The sequence below is a fragment of the Centroberyx gerrardi genome, chromosome 2 (genome assembly GCF_048128805.1).
Source record: "Centroberyx gerrardi isolate f3 chromosome 2, fCenGer3.hap1.cur.20231027, whole genome shotgun sequence".
NCBI classification, from domain to species: domain Eukaryota; kingdom Metazoa; phylum Chordata; class Actinopteri; order Beryciformes; family Berycidae; genus Centroberyx; species Centroberyx gerrardi.
The window spans coordinates 28,277,717-28,298,850 of record NC_135998.1 but is presented as its reverse complement, the minus strand read 5'-3'; the positions used below and the strand labels follow the sequence as shown (position 1 = coordinate 28,298,850).

Sequence of the window (21,134 nt, the reverse complement as noted above, 5' to 3'; positions counted from 1 at the left end):
AAAAGTGCACAAGTGAGCACTTGTGCACTTATGTAGCATTAATAAACTTACAGTTTTGTATTCAATGTACTTCCTGTTTATTTTTTATTTATCTGGGAAGACCTTAACCTACTGTATTTTTACGTGGATACCTGGACACATTTTTATCTTGAAAGAGTGTTTAAACATTGCATATCTATAGCTGATACTACTACTCAACCTGCACAGCAACTGAACCTTTGGAATCTCTCTGCAGCAAACGTTCTCTGCTTCTGTGGGCATCTTCTGACAGTTGCCACAAGTACACCTGTCAGAATAGTGCACAGACTATAAAGCTGGTTCCAATATGTTGCAATATGGATCTGCCAGCCACTGTAGTCAGTAAATATAGATACAGCATTATTCATTCAAATAAATTGCTAACTTTAGATTGCCTATTCCTTAGCATATATAACTATGTAGCTAACATAACTATGTGCTAATTCATATTAGCAAACAATTAGCATACATAACTAGGCCTATGTATGCTAATTGACATTAGACTCATCATAAAGCTAACGTATGAAGGTGCGACAGTTTACAGTTAACCAACACGGCATCAACTTACTATTCTGAAACATCTTGCTGTGACCTGCACTCCTCTTCATTCTCTGGATTCGGGCTCGAACATGTATGGTCTTGGAGCGGCAGCCATTATTCTAATGTCTTCTTGTTTGCTTGCTCTCTCCAAAGGAGGAGGGGGCGGGCCTTCCAGAATGGCCAGCCAATCAGAGCAGTAGCTCATTAGCATAAGAAGCTGCTTATGTAAAACGACCTATTCTCTTGTAGGTGGGAAACAAGCACTGGAAAGTGAATAGCTAAAGATATAGCTAAACGATTTTTACTGAAAAAAACTTCACAGATGTATTTTATAGACACCAGGTAATTATATAAAATTGCTGAAAAAGTAAAAGATACCCCTCCTTTAAAGAAAATAAAAACATACTGAGGTATAGGCTATGCCTAATAAAGTCTCTTTTACATTTATCAAAACTAAATACAGTTTTGTACGGTTACAAAAATAAAAACATTTTTTAGTTCAATACATGTCACAGTTTCTATTTCCTAATCTATCTACAAGTCGTTTTCTCTTTATACCAAATACAGCAGTCTTAAAGCAGCCAAGCTTTTTTATAAAAATAATGTACTATTATTGTAAATAGTCAAAAGTGTGACCAAGTCAACTTTGCTCGAGTCCCAAGTCAGTCTCAAGTTTTGAGGCTCAAGTCTCAAGTCTAAATGTAGAACAGCAAGTCAAGTCAGAACAAATCAAGAGTCCAGTATCAAATATCTTAAAGAAAAGTAAATATCTAGGACTTTTCAATGCAATATGGTTTTAATAGGATAAAAACTTGGTAAGAGCATCATGAGTTTGATTTCTAGAAACAGTTTCAACTTCAATACATTCAATCATTCCATACAAATTCAGAAAACATAATGTAAATTCAGTCGTCTGGTGGAACAAATCTCATCACTTTCAATCTAACGTTAGAGCTCCACTACCAGCGCCGCGTCGCGTTGCCATCAGCGCTGCGCCAACGTGACGTTCTCCCTGCTCCACAGAGCGCGTTGACTTTTGAATGAATTCACCAGAAAACAATAAATTCAACTTTATTTCAATGAGGGAGAACGCGTGCGTCAGCCATCGAGAACTGAACTTCGGCGATTTTTCCGCTTGGCCATCGGACGCAACGCAATGCGAGCACTGGAGCATCTTTCAGTGCTGGTTAGGAATCATTCCTTCGATGGCTGACGGCTGATGGCTGTAGGGCCCGTAAGTCATTTACACAAACACAAAATCTTTTGTCAAGACTTTAGAACCTTTTCAAGTCATCAAAGTACAAGTCAAAGTCAAGTCCCAAGTCACCAGAACCCAAGTCAAGTCAAGTCTCAAGTCTTCTCTTCATGCATCAATTCAAGTCTCAAGCAATTCAAACTGTGACTCGAGCCTGACTTGAATCCAAGTCATGTGACTCGAGTCCCCACCTCTGTAATTAGTTTACCATATTTATACAGACTATTCTATATTAATAACAGAAAGACTACGTTTAGCACTTGAGATAAATGTTAACATATTTCTATAGCAACATTACATAACAACAAACTGGCCCGAGTTGAATAAGCTAAACCAGTAAAATATACTTGACCAATGGAAACCTGGTAAGTATCGGGACGCCGATGACCACTAGAACAAAGCAGACAAATACAAACCTAAACGAGGCTAAACACATTATCTTAGGCTAACTGGAGTTACATTGAATTAAGCCTCTGGTAATTTTTCACTACATTGTTATCGTAAAATACATTTTCATACACCCGTAAGCTTCTACACATTACCATACTGTAGACAATAGTCTTGTAAATGTCCAGGAGCCCCTATTAGCATAAAAGAACAAAGAAATTAATGTGGCCCAAAACGCCATTACGGGGGGCACGAGGCAACCACTATTGAACTTATTAGTTATCAAACATGTAGCTTACATACTTCACACAAACATTACTTTATAACTTTCTGTATTGATTTTAAGTGGTTTTGTGTGACAACAGAAGTCAGTACGTGTCCTTTCTCCAAACATTTGGAGAACAGGATTGGTACTCGTGTACCCAGTTCCAGTGATGTTACGCCACCTACTGTCATAAAATAAAATAGCATGCCATTAAATGACCTGTAGATCACAATACTCTATAAATACGTTTTTATATATAAAAAAAGAAAATGCCTTCTCAAAATAAAAATACTTTTCAGTATCACAAAACCCTTTTGTGGACATCACAGTAAAATCATTTTCATTTATTCAAGTGAGTGATGACAAACTTAATGTGTGTTTTTACCTTGTTAACTGTATGTTCTTGCAAATAAAAATAACCTCACACAATATCATTTTTTAAGAGCAAGCTTCTTCAAAATATTGATGCTCTATATAGCTTTTCAATTACTAACCAATGTAACGGAAACTCTTTATGCTTGTTTTTTTGGCTTTTGCAGGCCTATCTCTGGGACTTGAACAACAGCAGTGAGCTTTAGTGAACACAGCAGCGCCCTCACTGGCATTAGTCACGTCATCACCATGCCGAGGGACTCTCAGTGACCCGGCTTAATAGGAATTCCTAAAGAAAACGAGCACTATCACAAAATCTTGTTGCTTCAGTCCCATGCACATATCTCTATCATGTAGGATTTCATTATTTATATGAACCACTCGCTATGTTCACCTGTAGATTTAGGAAGGAAGTGTGAATGTGAATGAGAACCGATTGCATAGCTGTGACGAAGACCAATCAGAGAAGACTTTACTGCTGCTTGGTGACCAGCGACCAATAGGAAGCCGCTGTGTGAGCGCGGCCGCGGATAAACGGATTTGTTGTTGTGTAGTCCGGTGGTGAAGAGTGATTTTTGTGTTTACCGACAGCAGCAGTTTGTTTAAAAGTCTCTGAAGTCAGTCAAAATGAGTCTATCTCTAAGGTAAACTCATGCGTATCAGCTACGCAAATCCATTTTCTGGTACATTTTTTCGTTTGAACGGTGAATGCAACTGACATCTAGCAAAAGCCAATGTTAGCTAACTTAATTAACGTTAGCTAACTGTTAGCGTCCACAGCTTGTGTCATCAATGCACGCAAGGTTAACTGGATTGTTAGCATAGCTGCAGGCAGCAAAACTGTCATTAGCGTTATTTACACGTTATAGGTGACGCACTGAAAAACTGTTGTTTGAGCTATCTATCTAGCTGGTCACGTTGCCAGCTAGCCAGCCACTGCACTGCGCAGCAATGTCAGCACACTTGATTTGTCTAAAGTGCATCTGTAAATGTAGTAATTCCTATTTAACTGGTGCCTAATCTTTCCAGAACTGAACTTGCGGCAGACAAAACCAAGCGCAAGAAGAGGAGAGAGCTCACCGAGGAGCAGAAACATGAAATCAAAGAGGCTTTCGAGTTGTTTGACACTGATAAAGATAAAGAAATTGACTACCATGAACTTAAGGTAACCACCGACACACCAGTGTGCTCAGTGCCAAATGCTTATACGCCATTCTACAGTTAAATCACAGTAATCAAATATCTCAAGTAATTCAAATGAAATCAAATAACAGTCCAAAGTATTGGCTGTTCAAAGTGTGATATGTGCAAGTTATATAATGCCATTTATAGCGAAATGTGTGGTTAAGATAGTTTTAATTTCATGCATTATCAGTAATTGCTCACAGCACATAACTTAAATTTCTGTGTTTTGTCAACTGGCTTAACTACCCAGCTTAGAATCACCTGAATCACAGATAAACATGGAGCTATTCTAAAATGTATCCAATGGATATTTATAAATTAATTGATTTAGAGATTATTAATTCTTAAACCATGCCATTGAATTTCACAACACTATTTAAAAATGCCAACAAATCTGTTATAGGTGGCAATGCGTGCACTTGGCTTTGAAGTGAAGAAAGTGGATGTTCTGAAGATTCTCAAGGACTATGACAGGGAAGGAAATGGCAAAATAACATTTGATGACTTCAACGAAGTAGGTAAGTTTTATGTCATTTCTTAGATTGAATATTTATTGTATTTGTATGCAGAGTTTATTGCAGACGTTTTGATTGTGAAGGTGGTAGTGGCTGATGGGAGGGGAAGGATGTAGGCTACAGTTTTTATATGCAGCTCTCTTTATTTACAGCTTGATTGCAAATCATCACAAATCAACCACAATCAAAACAGAACTGTACATAACTGTACACAAACTACATAAATAACTTGCACAACTGTATATACACAAGCAAGACACAAATCAGTCAAAACAGAACTGTACATGACTGTCAGTCTCCCACTCTGAACTTCATGCTGTTGCGTTGTGTTTGGAGGCCTGAGCCAGTATTGTGGGTTTTAGACTCTGGAAAAATCCTGTTATCTTTTCTTTAAATCTGCCACTTTTTCTTAAAATGCAAGGGAAATGAACTAAATTCAGCTGGTTTGTATTATGTTTTATTAGTCCTTTCTTATCAGTTTGGTTGTAGGCCAACAACAACTAACTGAAAAGGCAGCGCAAGTAATGGTTTGAAATGGCATAAAAAACATAATTTGAGGTATTTATCTTACTTGCTGTGGTAGCTATTAGCTAACAACCAATGTTTTAGAAGGAGTAAGCTGATATAATTGGTGTTGACATTAGCTAAAGTTGTCACAATGGAACATTGTTAATTCATTCTCCACTATGTGAAGGCTCCCACAATGTGCTCTTCATTGCCTGCAATGTCATTTTTTGCCAGCAGATGCTATGGTTGGATCCTGTTTTCAAAATTGCCGTGGTCCCAAATGCACAAATAACTTTTTTAGGACTTCACCTTGACTGTAAATATGTGTGCATTGTATTCTCTCTCAACTTCCAGTTACAGACCGCATACTGGAGCGAGACCCAAAAGAGGAGATCATGAAGGCCTTTAAGCTATTTGATGATGATGAATCAGGCAAGATCAGTCTGAGGAACCTGAGACGAGTAGCTCGAGAACTTGGAGAGAACATTACTGATGAGGAGCTACGCAGCATGATTGATGAGTTTGACACTGACGGAGATGGCGAGAGTAAGTGATCACTAGTATATTTACATAGAGCCTGCTTGTGCCTCTGACCTGACGGCAAAGTTTCAGACCGCGTGATAGTTTTGTACAGATACTCTGTAAACTATTTAAATTTAATATTTGTTTAAAGTAGTTCACCCAAAAAAGAAAATTCAGTCATTATTTAGTCACCCTCATGCCAGTTGAAACACAGGTGAAGTTTGTTAGTCCATATAACACACCCAGAGGTTGCCAGCACACCTTTGTAGCAGCATGGAAAAGACGCCATTATTCAGCTCAAATCTTCACTACAGCCAGTTGTTTTCGGTTGCATGCGCAGTCATGTGAATCTCCTACAATGGGAACGGTTATCTTAGCTCAACTGCTGGAAGTCAAGGGTATCAAGTAGCAGCTCCTCTCAAAAGCAGGGAAATAGACCCTTTAGTTTCCTTGAGAAACATAACTTGTTTTTTCAGTAGCACTTTCTTGAACTATGTTCAAACAAGCACATGGCCAACATTATTTTCTTACTGAACTTAATTCACTTATGTTTTTATCTTCCAGTAAATCAAGCGGAGTTCCTCGCCATAATGACTGGAGACTCTTGATTGAAAGACTGCATGCTGGGGTATTTTGTGATGGATGGGTTGTCCATACTTGTGAGAAGCTGAGCCAGTGAGCATCTATCAGGTGCTGCATGAAGGTGAACATGCCAACGTTAAGAACAAGTCTCAACACAGATTAACAACTTCCTCTCACATGCACCTTAAGTGGACTGAAATGCCTTATTGGCCCCATAGTTCATACTTGATCAATTACTTGCATAAAATTATTGGACCGTCTGGCCTAATTGCTCGCCCCGAGTCAGTCCTGTAAGATCAAGTGTTAACTTGCAAACTCCTCTTCTGTTCTATGAATCCCAGTAATGCTGTGAAGATCACACTGGTCTTTCAATCAAACCTGCTTTATGTGTTGTTGATGTTACATGTTATTTTGTCTGTAGACTATGTATTGCAAATTCATCCCAAAGTGCTTAAGTCTTGTTGTTTTATAAGGTCATTTCAGGCTTTGATGAGTTTGATGATGTTGGTCTAGTTGTTGGTCTAAATCTCTTGTATTCACTCTCGCCGTCAATCTTCCTGTCACATCCCATTGACTGTAGGAAAATATTTAATCTTCATTTTTCTAAAGTTGAGTCTGTGATTCTGTCTGTCTGTATATTCTTTGGCAGGAAAGAAACTCCTGATATTCCATTCCAAGAATGCACATTTTGTACATTTTTTTTTAAATTGGTTACAGTGAAATTTTACTTAACATTATATGAAGGTTGGAATGTGCTATTTATTTTATACAAAAAATAAATTGGTTTGCCAGCATATTAACTCTTGTCATTTACTATTTATTCTTGCTATTTCCAATTTGATTCTCCTTGACATCCTGATTCATAGCTTGTACTTCCTGCTGTGCCTTAGCTTTCCACCAGAGGGCGTGTGTCACTCACGACTCCACTTTCAGCATAATGCACTGTGGAACTAAGCTGCTCAGAAAATTAATCTGATTACATTTCCTCTGCTGTTATTACAAGACACATGACTATAAGTTGTACATTAACCCAAATCTGAATGCTCAGTTTTTTTGGGTAGATGGAAGCTGAGCTGCACTGAATGTTTCCACAGAATCTTGATTTAATTCAAATGCCAAGTTGCTTTATTGGCATGAATTACAAAAGTCCTCATTGCCACACAAAAATGAACAGATTCAGTTGGGAACCATGGCAATGTGACATGAACAACAGCAAATTGTCCAATACCATCAATCAATCAAAGGGACCATTTTAATTGTTCTGCTCTTTGCATTTCAGGGCTTTATAGTGATAGGAAAGGGGGCTGCTGTCTATTAAATGATTATATTTGATGCCTCATATTTTAATGAATGAATGAATAACAGACAAAAAAACATCTTAAAGGTATAGACTTGGACAGTGCTCTTTAAAAAGATCATATGTGGCATATGTGTTGCAATGAAATAATAGAGGCAGTTAGTCAAGGCCACTGTGACACTGCACTCACTGCAAAGATACATAATACTGACCGCAAAACCTCTTAGGCGGATGCCACAAAGCTCCCTGTCATTTAGCTCTGCTCAAACCTATACATATTGATTTAGATGAAGGCCTACGGTTCTGAGTTGGTTAGATGAAAACACTGCATGGTTTACTTTTCATCTGTCCCAGACCCAGCCTGCTGCTCAGATGATTAAGAGGACTGTGGTTAGCTAACCCAGTTTGCTTTGGTAATAACTCCAGCCAATCATACGATGACAGAGTAGAGGACTCAACATGGTTTTCTCCTGTGTAATTAGAGGTCTGACGTTTCTTAGGGAGACAAATGAAAGTGATGTAATTAGATAAGGCCGAAAGACACCATCGTACTCGTATACGTGCACACACCGCTGACATTATATTGCAGTGTGTGCTCCATTCTGAGAGCGGGCTGAAGGTCAGCATTGATGTTGATTATCGGGACCTGCATCTGACCATTACTGTAGGAGCAGACATCATGTCTTGCCCTTGCACTGGCACATGCTCAGCTGTTAGTCCCTGGACCAGAGCAACACATGCTCCAGAAATAAACCGGCCCAGTTCCTCCCCAGTTACAACCTCAAAGTCGCCCCCCTGTGGTTTCCACATACCCATAACCTACTGTATGACTTTTCATACTCTCTCTCTCTCTCTCTCTCTCTCTCTCTCTCTCTCTCGCACACTCTCTTTTGTATTGCCAGTAATCATCTGTGTTGATGAGAATTCTAAAAATACATCTGTCTGGCGGCCCTACCCAGGGTCTGATTGCTCTATGGTTAGGGGTAATAGCATAGGTTAGCTTAGGGTCCTGATTTAGATGGGCTAATGGGATGAGGCAGGTTTACTGATGTTTCTACATTGGAGTAGCTTTGAATTTGTGAATTCTATTTACTTTTGCACTGGATTGTAACTACTGCAGTCAATGCAGTGAAGAAGGTGGTACAACACTCCTTTTGTCAGCCATCCTATTAATGAATATCCAGCGTGTGTATCCAGTGTGAATAGGTTGGTAATGTAGAGACAAAAGGCCAAACATTTGGCTCCAGCACCCTGCCAGAGTGAAAAACCCACTAACAAGGTCATAAACAAAATGGCTTTACAATACATCATTGTCCTCCAATAGCTGATCACTCAATTACAGGGCAATTACTTGTCTTTTGAAATGCTTCTCTTGAAGAGAAAGAAGAGAAGGGGGAATGAGTGGTTAAAGGAGGGGTAGAGTGTGTTTGTCATAGTAAGAATAGGATAAGGTCATTGTGAAAAGATGTGAAGGAAAAGCCTGCTGAAAGATGAGACGGAAATACAGTCGCGGAATTCTGTGAGGTTTCATGACATGTTATTGAATTTAAACACTGTAAAACTGGGAATACCTAAAACCACGTGTATGATTATAAAGCTCTGTTGACTTCCAGCTGATACTGTGTACTGTATATGTGTGAAGCCAATTATCTGTCTTTATATGTGCATGTTTGCATGGTGGGGGGTGCCTCTAACATGTCTCCTTGGAAACCAGGGGTCAGAGTTCAGCTCTTGTGTCCACCTGTCAGTCATTAGGTGAGCTATGCCGACCATGTGATAACACTTAGCCTCTGACCCCGAGTGAGACAAGGGAGGCTGTTGGGCTGTTTACTGCCAGGTTTGGTTCGCTCCGTAATGGCATTAAGGTGACTCACATGGACCAACAGCTATCCCAATGGATGATGCTCCTGACACTAGGAATGGGAAAACACTACAACTCATCAACCAATGACACCTACGGTATGATCATTTGGATGATTGGTCATTATAATGTCAACTTCTCTTTGTTTGCAATTTGTCAACTGGGAATACTGCAACTGATGATTGAAGTTTCCTGGAGCAGTTATGGCAGAGAAAGAAGATTTTGAGTGTTTATGATCTTTTGTCAGCTGGAGGTGCGACAGGATTGTCCAGGTGGGGAGCCGTGACCCTCGATGCCCCTGAAGAATGACCTCAATCCGCATCCCACCCCATGGCCACAGTGAGTGGCTGATCATTGCTCATCATTGATTTGAATTCTATAGTAAATATTTCAGATTGTATTCTATTATTTTTTCTTCTTTATTTATTGTTCACATTTTTATTTTTCTTGTAAAGCACTTTGTAGCTGTGTTTTGTTCATTGCTCTATAAATAAAGGTCATTATTATTGTATTAGGCTATATTATTATAAATTGAGAAGAACTATCTAAATGTACATTCCACACCACATACTGAATACATGTCCCTGCCAGTAGAAGAGGGGTCACAGACCTACACACATATGATCGGGCACTGTACATGATAAACACACACACGCCATCACCCAAGACTGTTTTTGTGTATGTGTACGTCCAAGACCGTGTTTAAAAGTTGAAACTTTCAAGTTCCCTCATGGAGAAGGTACACAAGGGGACTGGACACAGACGTGAACAGGGAATGCCTAGAGACATGCTGTGGATTGTGGACTATGCCTGGCAGTTGGGTGAGGATGGATTAGTTTACACACGCTCATGGCTTTCACAGTAACCTTATCCGCTGTAGAGCCCAACCTCACCCAGCCACGCCACGCTGTAGCGGACCTTACCCAACACTTGGTAAACTCAAAGAAAAAAATCCACCCATTCCCTTTCTAAACACACCATAGTCTTAGTATTACATATTAGGCAAAACTCCTACATAATTAGTTCTTTAAATAAATAGATTTTGGATAATAATCTATGAGCAGCCGTGCCATAAAAGTCTCATCTTCAATAGTTTTGAGCAATAAGTTTGTATGTTAATCTGCAGATCGGAAATCTGCCATTGATTGAGGTGGGCTGCTGTTTTCAGTGGAACTGGACACTACTGTTAGCCTCTACTCTGAAGTTCAGTTTCAGCAAAAGCCCTACAGGATAATATCAAAATATCATATTCACACCATTACAAGTTGGCAAATTATACTATGCTTCTTGAGTAAAAACATCTCCTATTGCCTCTGATTCAATCCAAAGTACAAAGTACTAACTCTGCTTCCACTTTGTAACGGGTCGATAGATGAGAAAAAGTGAAGCGAGAAGAAAAGCCTAAAAGCTTGCAGAAGTGAAGGTAAAGAGGAGGAAGAAGAAGAGGAAGGGTTGAAGACCTCTCCCTTCCAGTAATAATATTTTCAGGATCTTTCTCCACACACATCTGGTTCTCTTCAGAGTGAGCTTATTGGTTCTGCCGTTGCTTGTTTATGTTTCTCCAACACCTCCTCCACCTCCCATCCACCACCTGCCTACGCATACAGTACGCATGGATGCACACAGGCAAACACACACAGACGCACGGTATTAAACATTACGTACGGACACATACATGCACATGTGCACACGCATACACAGTGTAGATAGAAGTGAGATAAAGAGACTGAAACCCTGAGCACTTACAAGCCCGAGGGATAAAGCTGCAAGTCATCTACTCTGGCATTGCCTCTAACATTTCTGCAACCACAGGACACAGGATGCATTTCATTAAAGTTTTATTTAATACTCAGAAAACACATCGAGGAACACTGGTCCTCTTTTTCAGGAGTGTCGAGATTACCTGCATAGAGAGAAACACAAACAATATTTACAATCATAAATTAAAACATCTGCAAAACAGTAATTATAACATTCACATTTAAAGTTAATCAGGCGCTTCATCAAATTCCTGAATTCACCCGTTGCAAGCATTAAGCTTCAGGGTATGCTGTAATTGTTTCCAGGTTTATGGAGCACAAAATTTAAAAAGCAGTCTTTTCCGTGTCAGTGCTAACCTGGAGAACGTGGAGCCCCGGCTAGTCCTGAGAGAAGCTTTGATCAATTCCAACTCTCCGGTCAATAAGAGACGTAAAATATGATAGTACATTTTGGACAAGATCTTTATAAAGAAACAGAAGCCATGCTGATCTCTTCTCTCATTCTGATATAAAATACAGTGATGAGCACCAAATAAATCTAAGATCCTAATGGTAGACAGCATCTAGGGGGTTTAAGAGTGGAGACCTCTGTATGTCTATAGTTTGCATCACTAGTCTGAAACAGAGAAAGCTTCAACAATCTGCTGTCTACAGAACATGGGCGAACAAGCCATGTTTATGTACCAATAGCTAGGCTTTTTTGTCAAGCTGTCAATGTGTCTAAAATGGGTCTAAAAGTAAATTTGTCATCAATCTATAAACCTGAATGTTGATTACTATCCAAAGCCATTACAATATAATTTACAAGTAGTAGGGATGGTACTGTGCTCAGCCCTAAACCTAGGTTGGTGAATTGTTAAAACAGATTACCTAACCAAAGAGAGGAAAATTACAAGTTTGCTTCAGTTGGATGATGGTTGAAGGTCTGTTTCATGCTCTACAACAGGCCAGAACTGGAATGATTTTTTTCTGACAGGTTAAATCCGCCATAATTCAATTTCAGTTCTATATTTTGTTGGCTTCCTGAAGAGAGGGCGCAATACAAACAATCACCGTGTTATCCTTCTCTCCTCCTTTCCACCTCCTTTCATTCCCTCATCCTTTCCTCTCTTCCTCCGGCCTAAATGGTGCGGACAGGAGTCTAAACAGCTAGACGGAGGGGAAAAAAAGAGAGAGGTAAATGCAGGAACAGAATATTTCCTCTTCGGGAGGAGATGAAGGATGGACGCAAACCAACTGAGGCGAAATTTAGTAAACTTAACACACTGAGAGATTTTACACATTCCTCTCAGTATGAATGCTGACTAACAACCCACCTAAGTCTCAGTCGCAGTGATTTATAACAAGAGGGAGCTCATGCACAAAGTTTATGTTGGGGTTGAATTATCCTTTACACTCCAACTGGTCCCTCTCCGTCACAAGTTTGTTGGACTGAACCTGACTGATCTATGTAGGACGGCGGTTCCTGGTGAGCTGGCGGGAGCGGCAGACGAAAGCCGACAGTGCCGAGAAGCCATCAAATCTATATAAGTGTCATTTCCCATAAGGTTCGGTGATGGTTTATGTGCGAGTGCTCATGCCTGCTGCTGTGACCGACGTCCTGCCTGTGTTTGTTGTCTTTGGTCAGGGATAGTCTTTGCTATGAGTCCGCCATGTTTCTACGCAGTCTTGAGGACATTCTATGGATTCATAGGTCATCAAACCCAACCAAGACTGTTGGTCTCCTTTCCTTCCTATATGCGAGGAGCTGACAGGAGTGGACAGGTGAGCGTAATCCTCAGCCAAGCAGATGCTCAGTGTGCTGATATCTAGGACATGCATGCAGGTTTGATCTCTCTCTCTCTCTGTAATGTGTAGAGCCATAGGTCTTTGGAGCAGTAATCCTGGGCTCTTACACCAAGGCCCATGGAGGCCCTGAGTGTCAGCAACACCTCTTTCTCTCCCGCACACACACACTCACACACTCAAGCACACACACACACACACACACACACAGGCAGCATCACTGACACCTCAGAGCTAAATATACCGGGAGTGACAACGACAGGTGACCATAGGCTCTTTCCCCAGACATGCACTCAGCCAGCTCGGACACAGGAGGTCACAGGGTATGAGTGTACGATTGTGAGCGTATGCGTAAAAGAGAGAGAGAGAGAGAGATAAAGCGAGAGATGAGTGTGTGTGTGTGTATGTGTGTGTGTTGGGGGGGGCGGTGTTTGCGCACCAGGGCTAATGAGGGCTGAGTGTAGCCTAGCTCTCCTCAGTGTGGAACTGAACTCAGATCCAAGCACAGCCCAGTTCTGGGTTTCCTCCTCTAAGCCAGCTGGTCTGGCTTTATACCTTTTCTTGCTCTTTTTCATCCTTTCTTGTTTGATACAAGGGATTGAGTGAGCCAACCCACAGCTGGAGCTGGTGGCTAACCTTCCAGGTGAAGACAGAACAAGCACTGGTGAGCGCGCCGCACTGTACAAGGAGGAATGTTGTGCATGAGTGTATGAGGATGGATGGGGATGGATGCTGCTTGCACGCATGGGTACATTCAATCTTTAGATTACTTTTTTTGAACCTTGAATACTGCTGGAGAGAACAGGGGATGTAATATATGATTTTAGCATAGTGATTGATAAATATGTCAATGGAGCAATAGGCAGAATACATGAGGGAAAGGAGAAAGGACCATTTGTGTTGGAAGTATTAAAGAAACACAAAAGAAATGTACTTCTCCGTGAAGTCCTCCAGTGCAGTTCTCTGATCTCACTCACCTCTGTGGGTGGTTGGCAGAGGGTCAGTGCTATGCTAAACCCTGTCCTGTCCCAACACATTCTCAAGCTGAGATATAGAGCCACAGCTGCAGGAATCAATCAGTATAGAGAGACACTCACACAGTAGTCGAAACGCAGTCGACTTAAGAGTTGAAAAACACACCAACAGCTAACCAGTAATAAGAGATTTTTGTATGAATGTTAATCTCTATTTTGGGTTTTTTTTTTGATAAAACTGTCCAAATCAGAGTGTTTGACAAGCTGACAACAAGAGGCCATTGCTGAAAATAACAATGCATTTAGCATTTTCCATTGACCTTTGCCATATTAGCCTTTGTGTAATGTTTGATCAAACAGCATGAAATGACACTGAGGTTGGAATCAAGACCTATAAGACAATTTTCGCCATTTTATGTATTACAACTGTCATTGGCAAGGCACAAAACATACTCACTTGTTGCTCCGTAGATAAATGCAGTTATTACTTTGTGACAATATATTCCTATAATAGTGTTGCTGCTGATAAATTAAAAGGTATAAATTGACAGTTCTGCATTTTACAATGCCAAAGACCCAGTATGTTCTCATAAAATGTAAATGTGCAACAAAACAGTAATTACAGCCTTGGTACACAAAGAGCAGCTTAAGAGTTTATGGTTTCTCACAACAGTTTTGTCTATGTGTTTTTTTGGCATTAGTGAAAATTACAGATTACAATATGGTTATGTGTGCAAATGTCACTTCTCTGTTGATTAGTTTTTTCACTAATTTTGCCAAACTAGATGAAATAGATTTTACCATGCAAGATATTGTACTGATAATCTAGTGATTGATCACCTGTGAATAGAGGAGAATAGACTGAACAGAGTAGAATTGATTTAGGTGTATCACAGAGTATAATAATTATTGCTTTGTTTATGAACTTGAGAATTTTCTTTGTAATAACATAAAAAGTATAATAATAAAATAACATAATCCCTTTTCATAGTTTAGAAATTATACTGGAATTACAGAGTTTTGTTGCTCATGGATTGATGGATTTCTCATCAGCCTTATATAAGAGGAAAATCATGTATGTCATGTTGTGTCATTGTACAGTATGTGGGTTTGGGAGTGCTGTGTGACCTGCCTGCTGTAAGTGAGAATGAACATTATAGTAACTCCTAAATTAATAAACACAGTTAACATGATATCCCTCCATGGCTCTGGTCCATCAGAGAAATAAGAGTTTAGGCATCACAAAGGTACTCATGTGAGTAGCTTTGTAGCAAAATCCACCATTTGAAAAAGTGACTCCTACTAGAATATAACTGCTCAAATTATGTCATTTTCTCAAGGGAAGTACGTAACTTTAAACCCTTGTTTGGCAAAATGACACACTGAATCCTCAATATCTTAGAGATATTGAATGATGAACTTGTAATGATTTGTAACAGGTAATGATTTAAAATTGACATATAGTATTTTGGACTCTTCATATTTCCTACATACCCATTTATTATAGATCACAGTTCTAAGGCTCTGAGCACTCTAGTTATTCCAGTGGGAAACATGCAGTGATTTCTCAACTCATGTTTTGTCTTTGCCTCATCTTTTCCCTCTACTTGTACTACTTCCTTTTCTTCCCTTGTCTGCCTTTATCTGTCTCTCTCTCATACACACACGCGCGCGCGCGCCCACGCACACGCCCACGCGCCGGTTTCATTGGAATCGACTGAAGCAATTGCGATAGTATGACATTTGTGAAGTAAAATGACATAACTCCTGTATCGGATTCAGTAAATAGCTGCACTTCCAACAGTCTCCACTGCGAGGCACCAGTGGACTTTGAGCACAAATAGGATTATTACTATTATTTATTGGGCTCTGACCAACACAAAATAATGTGTGTTCCTTGTCCACATGGTATATGATGGTAGCCTATATTTGTTTACTACATTTGTTAAGTAATCTCTTTCTCTCTCTCTTTGTGTGTGCGTGCGTGTGTGTGCGCGTGCGTGCGTGTGTCCATGATGATGCCACCTCCTGATTTCCAGGTGCTTAAGCCTGACAACCGGGTGCTCAAGGGGAATCACCGATGGACTGAACCGCTGGACGGAGACGGACAGGAGCGGAGGACGACAAAGCTGCAAAACAGAGGAATTAAAGTTGAAGTTTGATCAAGGATACACGCAACTGATTGAGGTTGAGGTAAGTTAAATCACACCCGTCGTAGCCTACCAACAACGGGCTGTTGATTTATTAAAAAAAACAATATGTGTTGTCCAGGGCATGGGCTTGAGAGGACAGGCTCTTGACTGACAAACAAACGGGAAACAAACACGAGCGGGACAGGCATAATCCCTCTTCCCTTCCTCTCCCCGGACAGTCTCTCGTCCTGGCTCACTCTTCACATCAGACAGACAGAAGTAACACCCGGAGAGCGTCTCGGTCTCTGTATCTTTATTTCCAGACCTGACCGAGAGACGAAACACTTTTTTTTTTATCTTCTTTTCTCGGCCGGCTTGAAGGCTATGGGGTAGCTCGGAGTCGGAGCCGCGCTTGATTTTTAACGGGTTTTGTGCGCGCGACGAGCGGACCAGTCCCATTTCACCCGGCAGACACTGGTGAAAACACTCGGGGAAATATCCGCTGTCAGAGACCGTCATGCCGCATGAGGAGTGAAAGTACGGATGTGTTACTTTTGAAGTTTTCTACAGCAGGACTTGGTAAGAGAAAAGCCCATAATGCGCGCGGGGTGGACCGTGATAAAGCTGGGGGATAATGTTATAAAGCGGGAAAAGCCCTTTTTGCGAAGACAGTTGTTGCTGATGGCAGTGTTATATAGCATGCTTTGTATGGATGTGAACCCACATGCTGTCAAAACTGTTTTTTTTTTTTCTTCTAAATTGCAGACCTGTCAGTACTTTTTAACATGGTGTCCTATTCAAAATGACACAATGGTCATTTTGGTTCTATTTTTGACTTTTGTTAAAGAGTTGTCAAAAAAATTCTGGTGTTCAAGGCTAATGGGAGTGTAAGAGATAAAAAGGAAAAAAAAAAAAAAAAGACAAAATTGGTTATTTTCTTATCTTAGATTTTCTGCCCTATGTCACTGAATTTGGAGTGGTGTCCAATCAGGGAAAGTCAGGATTGGCTTTCAATTTCAACTCCCGCTCAGTTTGAACACACTTGGTGGCCCGGCTCATCACAGCTTTGTGATACAGAGAAAGGAGATAGGCTAAATTTCGCTCTTTTGGCTCTAGGAACAGATATGGAGATATTGCAAATGCAAGTTTGATATCATTCACTTATGTTGAGCATGTGGTGCGCTCCTCTGTGCCATAAAGTGACTCACCCACTAGATATAGAGGGGTATCCCTAACCAAACCACATCTATTAGAGATCGGGTTACCCAGATCCTAGACTGTCAGTGGGGCCAGTCATTTGGCCTGTCTCTCATATGTGGCTCTCATTGTGATGTATGCTTTGAATAATATTTTGTCACGTTGCTCTGCCATTTGTCTCGCATCATGCATCCCTTCATGGCTAGTATACCACTAGCACATCTCTCTATCATGACAGCACACAGCTTACAGGTAATTGGACAGTCAAGTGTGGTGAGAAGACTCTAGGAGACTTCTGTGTTTACAAGCATGTACTGAACATGAAAACACATATATCCATAAAGCTCAGAGGACAGTTGGCTATAGTCTGCACTGGCTTGTCCAAATGCTCTGCAGTTCATGATGTTCATCCTTGTCTCCACAGTAATATAGGCGGTTCACAATATATAGCCTCCAGTCAGAGGGACTCAGACAGAGGGGGTCTTTGTGTGGACTGAGACTATACAGTACACCATGTAGCTGCTGGTAATCAGAAAACCAGTATGTATGTTACCGAGGTATTTATAGATTGTCATGTGCTCATACAGCAATAGAGAGTTTGTTTGAAAATGTTGACTTTTGTACCTATAGTAGCCTATTATCATGAGGATTCTCTGTATTCCTTTTAGCCACAATTATGCATCACAAATTGTTTTATAGCTGACTGGGATTATATATGTGCTGGTTATCCACTCATATATAATAAAAAAACAGTCTCAAAAAGTGTTATCTAAAGGCCTTAAAAAGTAGACGTCTTAAAAACAGCTATTAGAGGTCTTATTTTTTCCGCTCTGTCCACTCTTAGATTAATCCAGAACAGGGTTAATAGTGCAATCTGTGTCCTATCTGCTTTGCTAAACACAGTTGGACTGCATGTCCCTTAACAATTCACTTCTTGGTGTCCCTTTTCTTATACTTATACTAGCTTTTATAATGTTTGTTCAGCTGGAAATAAGCCGATTTTGCCAGCTTTGTTTCTTTATTTTGGTTTAAATCCAATTCCAGGTATTTCTTAGAAAGATGTGAATTAGGCTCTCTGAAATCACACGGAACAATTCTCAACCCCTCCCAGCTGTCGATCTACCTCCTGTCTGTCCGCCTCAGGCTCTCTGCTTGGGGAGCCCATTATCCCTGACCCCCCTCCCCCCCCCCCCCCACCCCCCACCCCCACCCAACCTCTAACCACCCCCACCTTCCCTGGCTCTCAGACACAGAGACATGTAGGGTGTCCTGCCAAGGAATACAAGGGCATTGCCACATGTCACCCACTAGCTATTGCACTCTGCTGTGTAGACACACACACACACACATAAACACACATGCACACAAATGTACAGCACGTACACACACAGGCGCACACACACACACACACTCATTCACACATTGACGCATACCCGCACACACACTCTCTGAAGTTCAGCATGTTGGAAAATAATTGGAAAAGGAGAGAGAGAGAGAGAGAGAGAGAGAGAGAAAGAAAGGGCAATTGAGGACTGTGTGAGATGGCTGTTCTCCATCTATTCCTCCGTTCAACAGTCTTTCTGTCTGTGAACCAGAAACCAGTCCTCTTGTTGTTTGGGGTAAAAAGTTCATTCCTTTATTTTTGGAGTCCTTCTGGTTTACGTGGAGTCTATAAATAGCAGGGAAGTTTGTGTGCGTGGGAGGGTGGAGGGCGAGCTGGGTGGAGATTTGCTGTCATCCTGGAGGAGATCAAGCTAGATCATACCTAGACATGAAGCATACAGCGGTACCACACGCGCACACACACACACACACACACACACTAGATGCCAACTTCTCTCAAAAACAGAAGTCATCAATCGGCCTAAAATTCCCTCTTTTCACAAGATGCTGAGTTTGCTCGTCTGCGATTGCTCTAAATTTACACCATGCACTGTGTTTTCCTGAAAGAGAGAGGCAGAGTCTCACAGGCAGAGTGACTCAGACACTAGATATTCATGTTATGCTCTCCGGGTTGGCATGTCGGTGCTTGCTATAATTGGATTTACACTTGATTATATCTCATTCTAACGGGGCACGGAAGATTTTGATAGTATCATCTTGCTCCGCTCAATCAAAGTGGCTGGTTTGTTGTGGCAAAACACATCAATTACAGCCAGGCTCCATCTCAGCTAAGCTGCCAGCTCATACATTCCTGGGAAACAATGAAAATAAAATAACAAGGAAAAGCAGATTGAAGTCACACAAGATGAGTGTAAATCATCTTTATGTGGAAGAACACGATTGAATATGAGGAACGGTGTTGACTTAAGGGGAGTACCGCAGTCATTTTCTCAACAATTGACACCTCTCCCTTTTGTTCAGTGCTCACACCTTCCTCATCTTCTTCATCCTCCATTCATTCTTCCATTCTCATCCTCTGTGCCTGTGGGCTCCCACCTCCTGAAAGCAGCGCACCTTTCCTCACCCTGCTTTGATGACAGCAGAAAGCTGGCAAGGAAACCCGATGTGTGTGTGTGTGTGTGCGTGTGCATGTGTGTGTGTGTCCTGTGTTTGTGTGCGTCTGTCTCGGTGTGTGTGAACATCCAGCTGACTCTGTGACCTAGGCTCTTAAGCTCCGCTTTAGCAGCAAGACGCAGGTAATGCTCACATGGCACTGAGCACGTCTCACACTCTTTCTCTCTCACGCGCGTGCACACACACACACACACACACTTAATGCACAATATGCCACATCTTCTCCCCCTTCTCGGTGCTCTCTTTTACTTCTCAGCCTGTGTTTCAAACCCTCCGGGACCGATTCTAACTAGATTTTTGTCGAGAATCGCACTAGGAATAGACGATGTCACGTTCCTCTCCTCAGGAGGATAGTAGGCCTGCTTTCTCCACCCTCTCTTCTTCCTCTCTATCCTTTTCATTTCCCCCCTTCCTCCCACCAAGAGTCCATGCTCTAACTCAGATTTTACTTCTGGAGCGTACTTTGCTGATTGTATGTTTGTCTATAGCAGTGGTTCTCAACGTGGGGTCCGGGGTCCAACGGGGGTCCTTGAGGGGGTTCCAGGGGGTCCCCAGCAAATTGATGAATCGTTAAACTTCACCATTATTTCATTTACAAGAAGTTAACACAATTAGAGAATGTAGAATAATGACTGTTTTGATCATAGTTTCACTGTTATCTCTCTACCTACAATACAGATAGGCATGGAATTCTGGACAAAATCATATCTGACAATAAAAATATTCTCAGATTTGGGTCAGACAGACAAAATCTCATCAAATGGGGGTCCGTGGCTCTAATGTGGACTAAATTAGGGGTCCTTGATGTGAAAAAGGTTGAGAATCGCTGGTCTATAGAAGTGCATTAGAAATGTTAAAGCAAGGATAAAAGGGTGTCATAGAGGTGTGTGTGTGTGTCTCATTTGTGTGCGTTGGTGTTTTCCACGTGGTCCAAAAATTCATCATACACCCCATAGTCATTCACACATGATAACACACACACACACACACACACACACACACATAAGGGACTGACGTTCAACTGCGCGGCAGGTCAGTGTGCCTTATCATTTGCATTCTGACATGCCCCTTTTGTTTCGCTTCCTCCCGAGGGGATAGTGGGCGACACCCTGAGGAAACCGGGTTTATGGGTGGGGGTGGGGGGGTCCAGTGGTAGTGAGTGGAGGGGCATTCAAAGAGACGATGTTATGTCTGTACTGCATGGTGGTAACCCTGCGTAATACACGATACTGGGACGGCAATCCCTTTTTTAATAATTGGATGTGGTGTTTCTACATGTTGGGTTTGAACTCCCTGGTTGAGGTTAGGTTTTGCAATCAGTCATCATTTGTATATTTCATCGCCGTGGAAATGGGCAGCTGTTGACATTACCGACTTTTCAGTCTGACACAGAATCTTAAAACCAGTTTATCCTCTTCCTGTTATCCCTCCGCATTAGCTACTGTGTGTGTGTGTGTGTGTGT

The 21,134-nt window shown here is 41.2% G+C and overlaps 1 protein-coding gene across 1 annotated transcript; it reads left to right on the top strand.

Moving 5' to 3' along the window:
- The first annotated feature begins 3,370 nt into the window (after positions 1-3,370).
- cetn3 (centrin 3) lies at positions 3,371-6,940 on the top strand. The gene is made up of 5 exons (XM_071898555.2): positions 3,371-3,481; positions 3,867-4,002; positions 4,426-4,540; positions 5,399-5,590; positions 6,131-6,940. The coding sequence occupies exons 1-5, from the start codon at positions 3,465-3,467 to the stop codon at positions 6,172-6,174; spliced, it is 504 nt and encodes a 167-aa protein (XP_071754656.1). The 5' UTR covers positions 3,371-3,464; the 3' UTR covers positions 6,175-6,940.
- Positions 6,941-21,134: the final 14,194 nt, after the last annotated feature.

Excerpts from the sequence above, each read along its gene's own strand:
- cetn3 (XM_071898555.2), top strand. Across the intron at positions 4,541-5,398 it reads TGATGACTTCAACGAAGTAG|TTACAGACCGCATACTGGAG; the intron begins GTAAGTTTTATG and ends CTCAACTTCCAG. Across the intron at positions 5,591-6,130 it reads CACTGACGGAGATGGCGAGA|TAAATCAAGCGGAGTTCCTC; the intron begins GTAAGTGATCAC and ends TTTATCTTCCAG.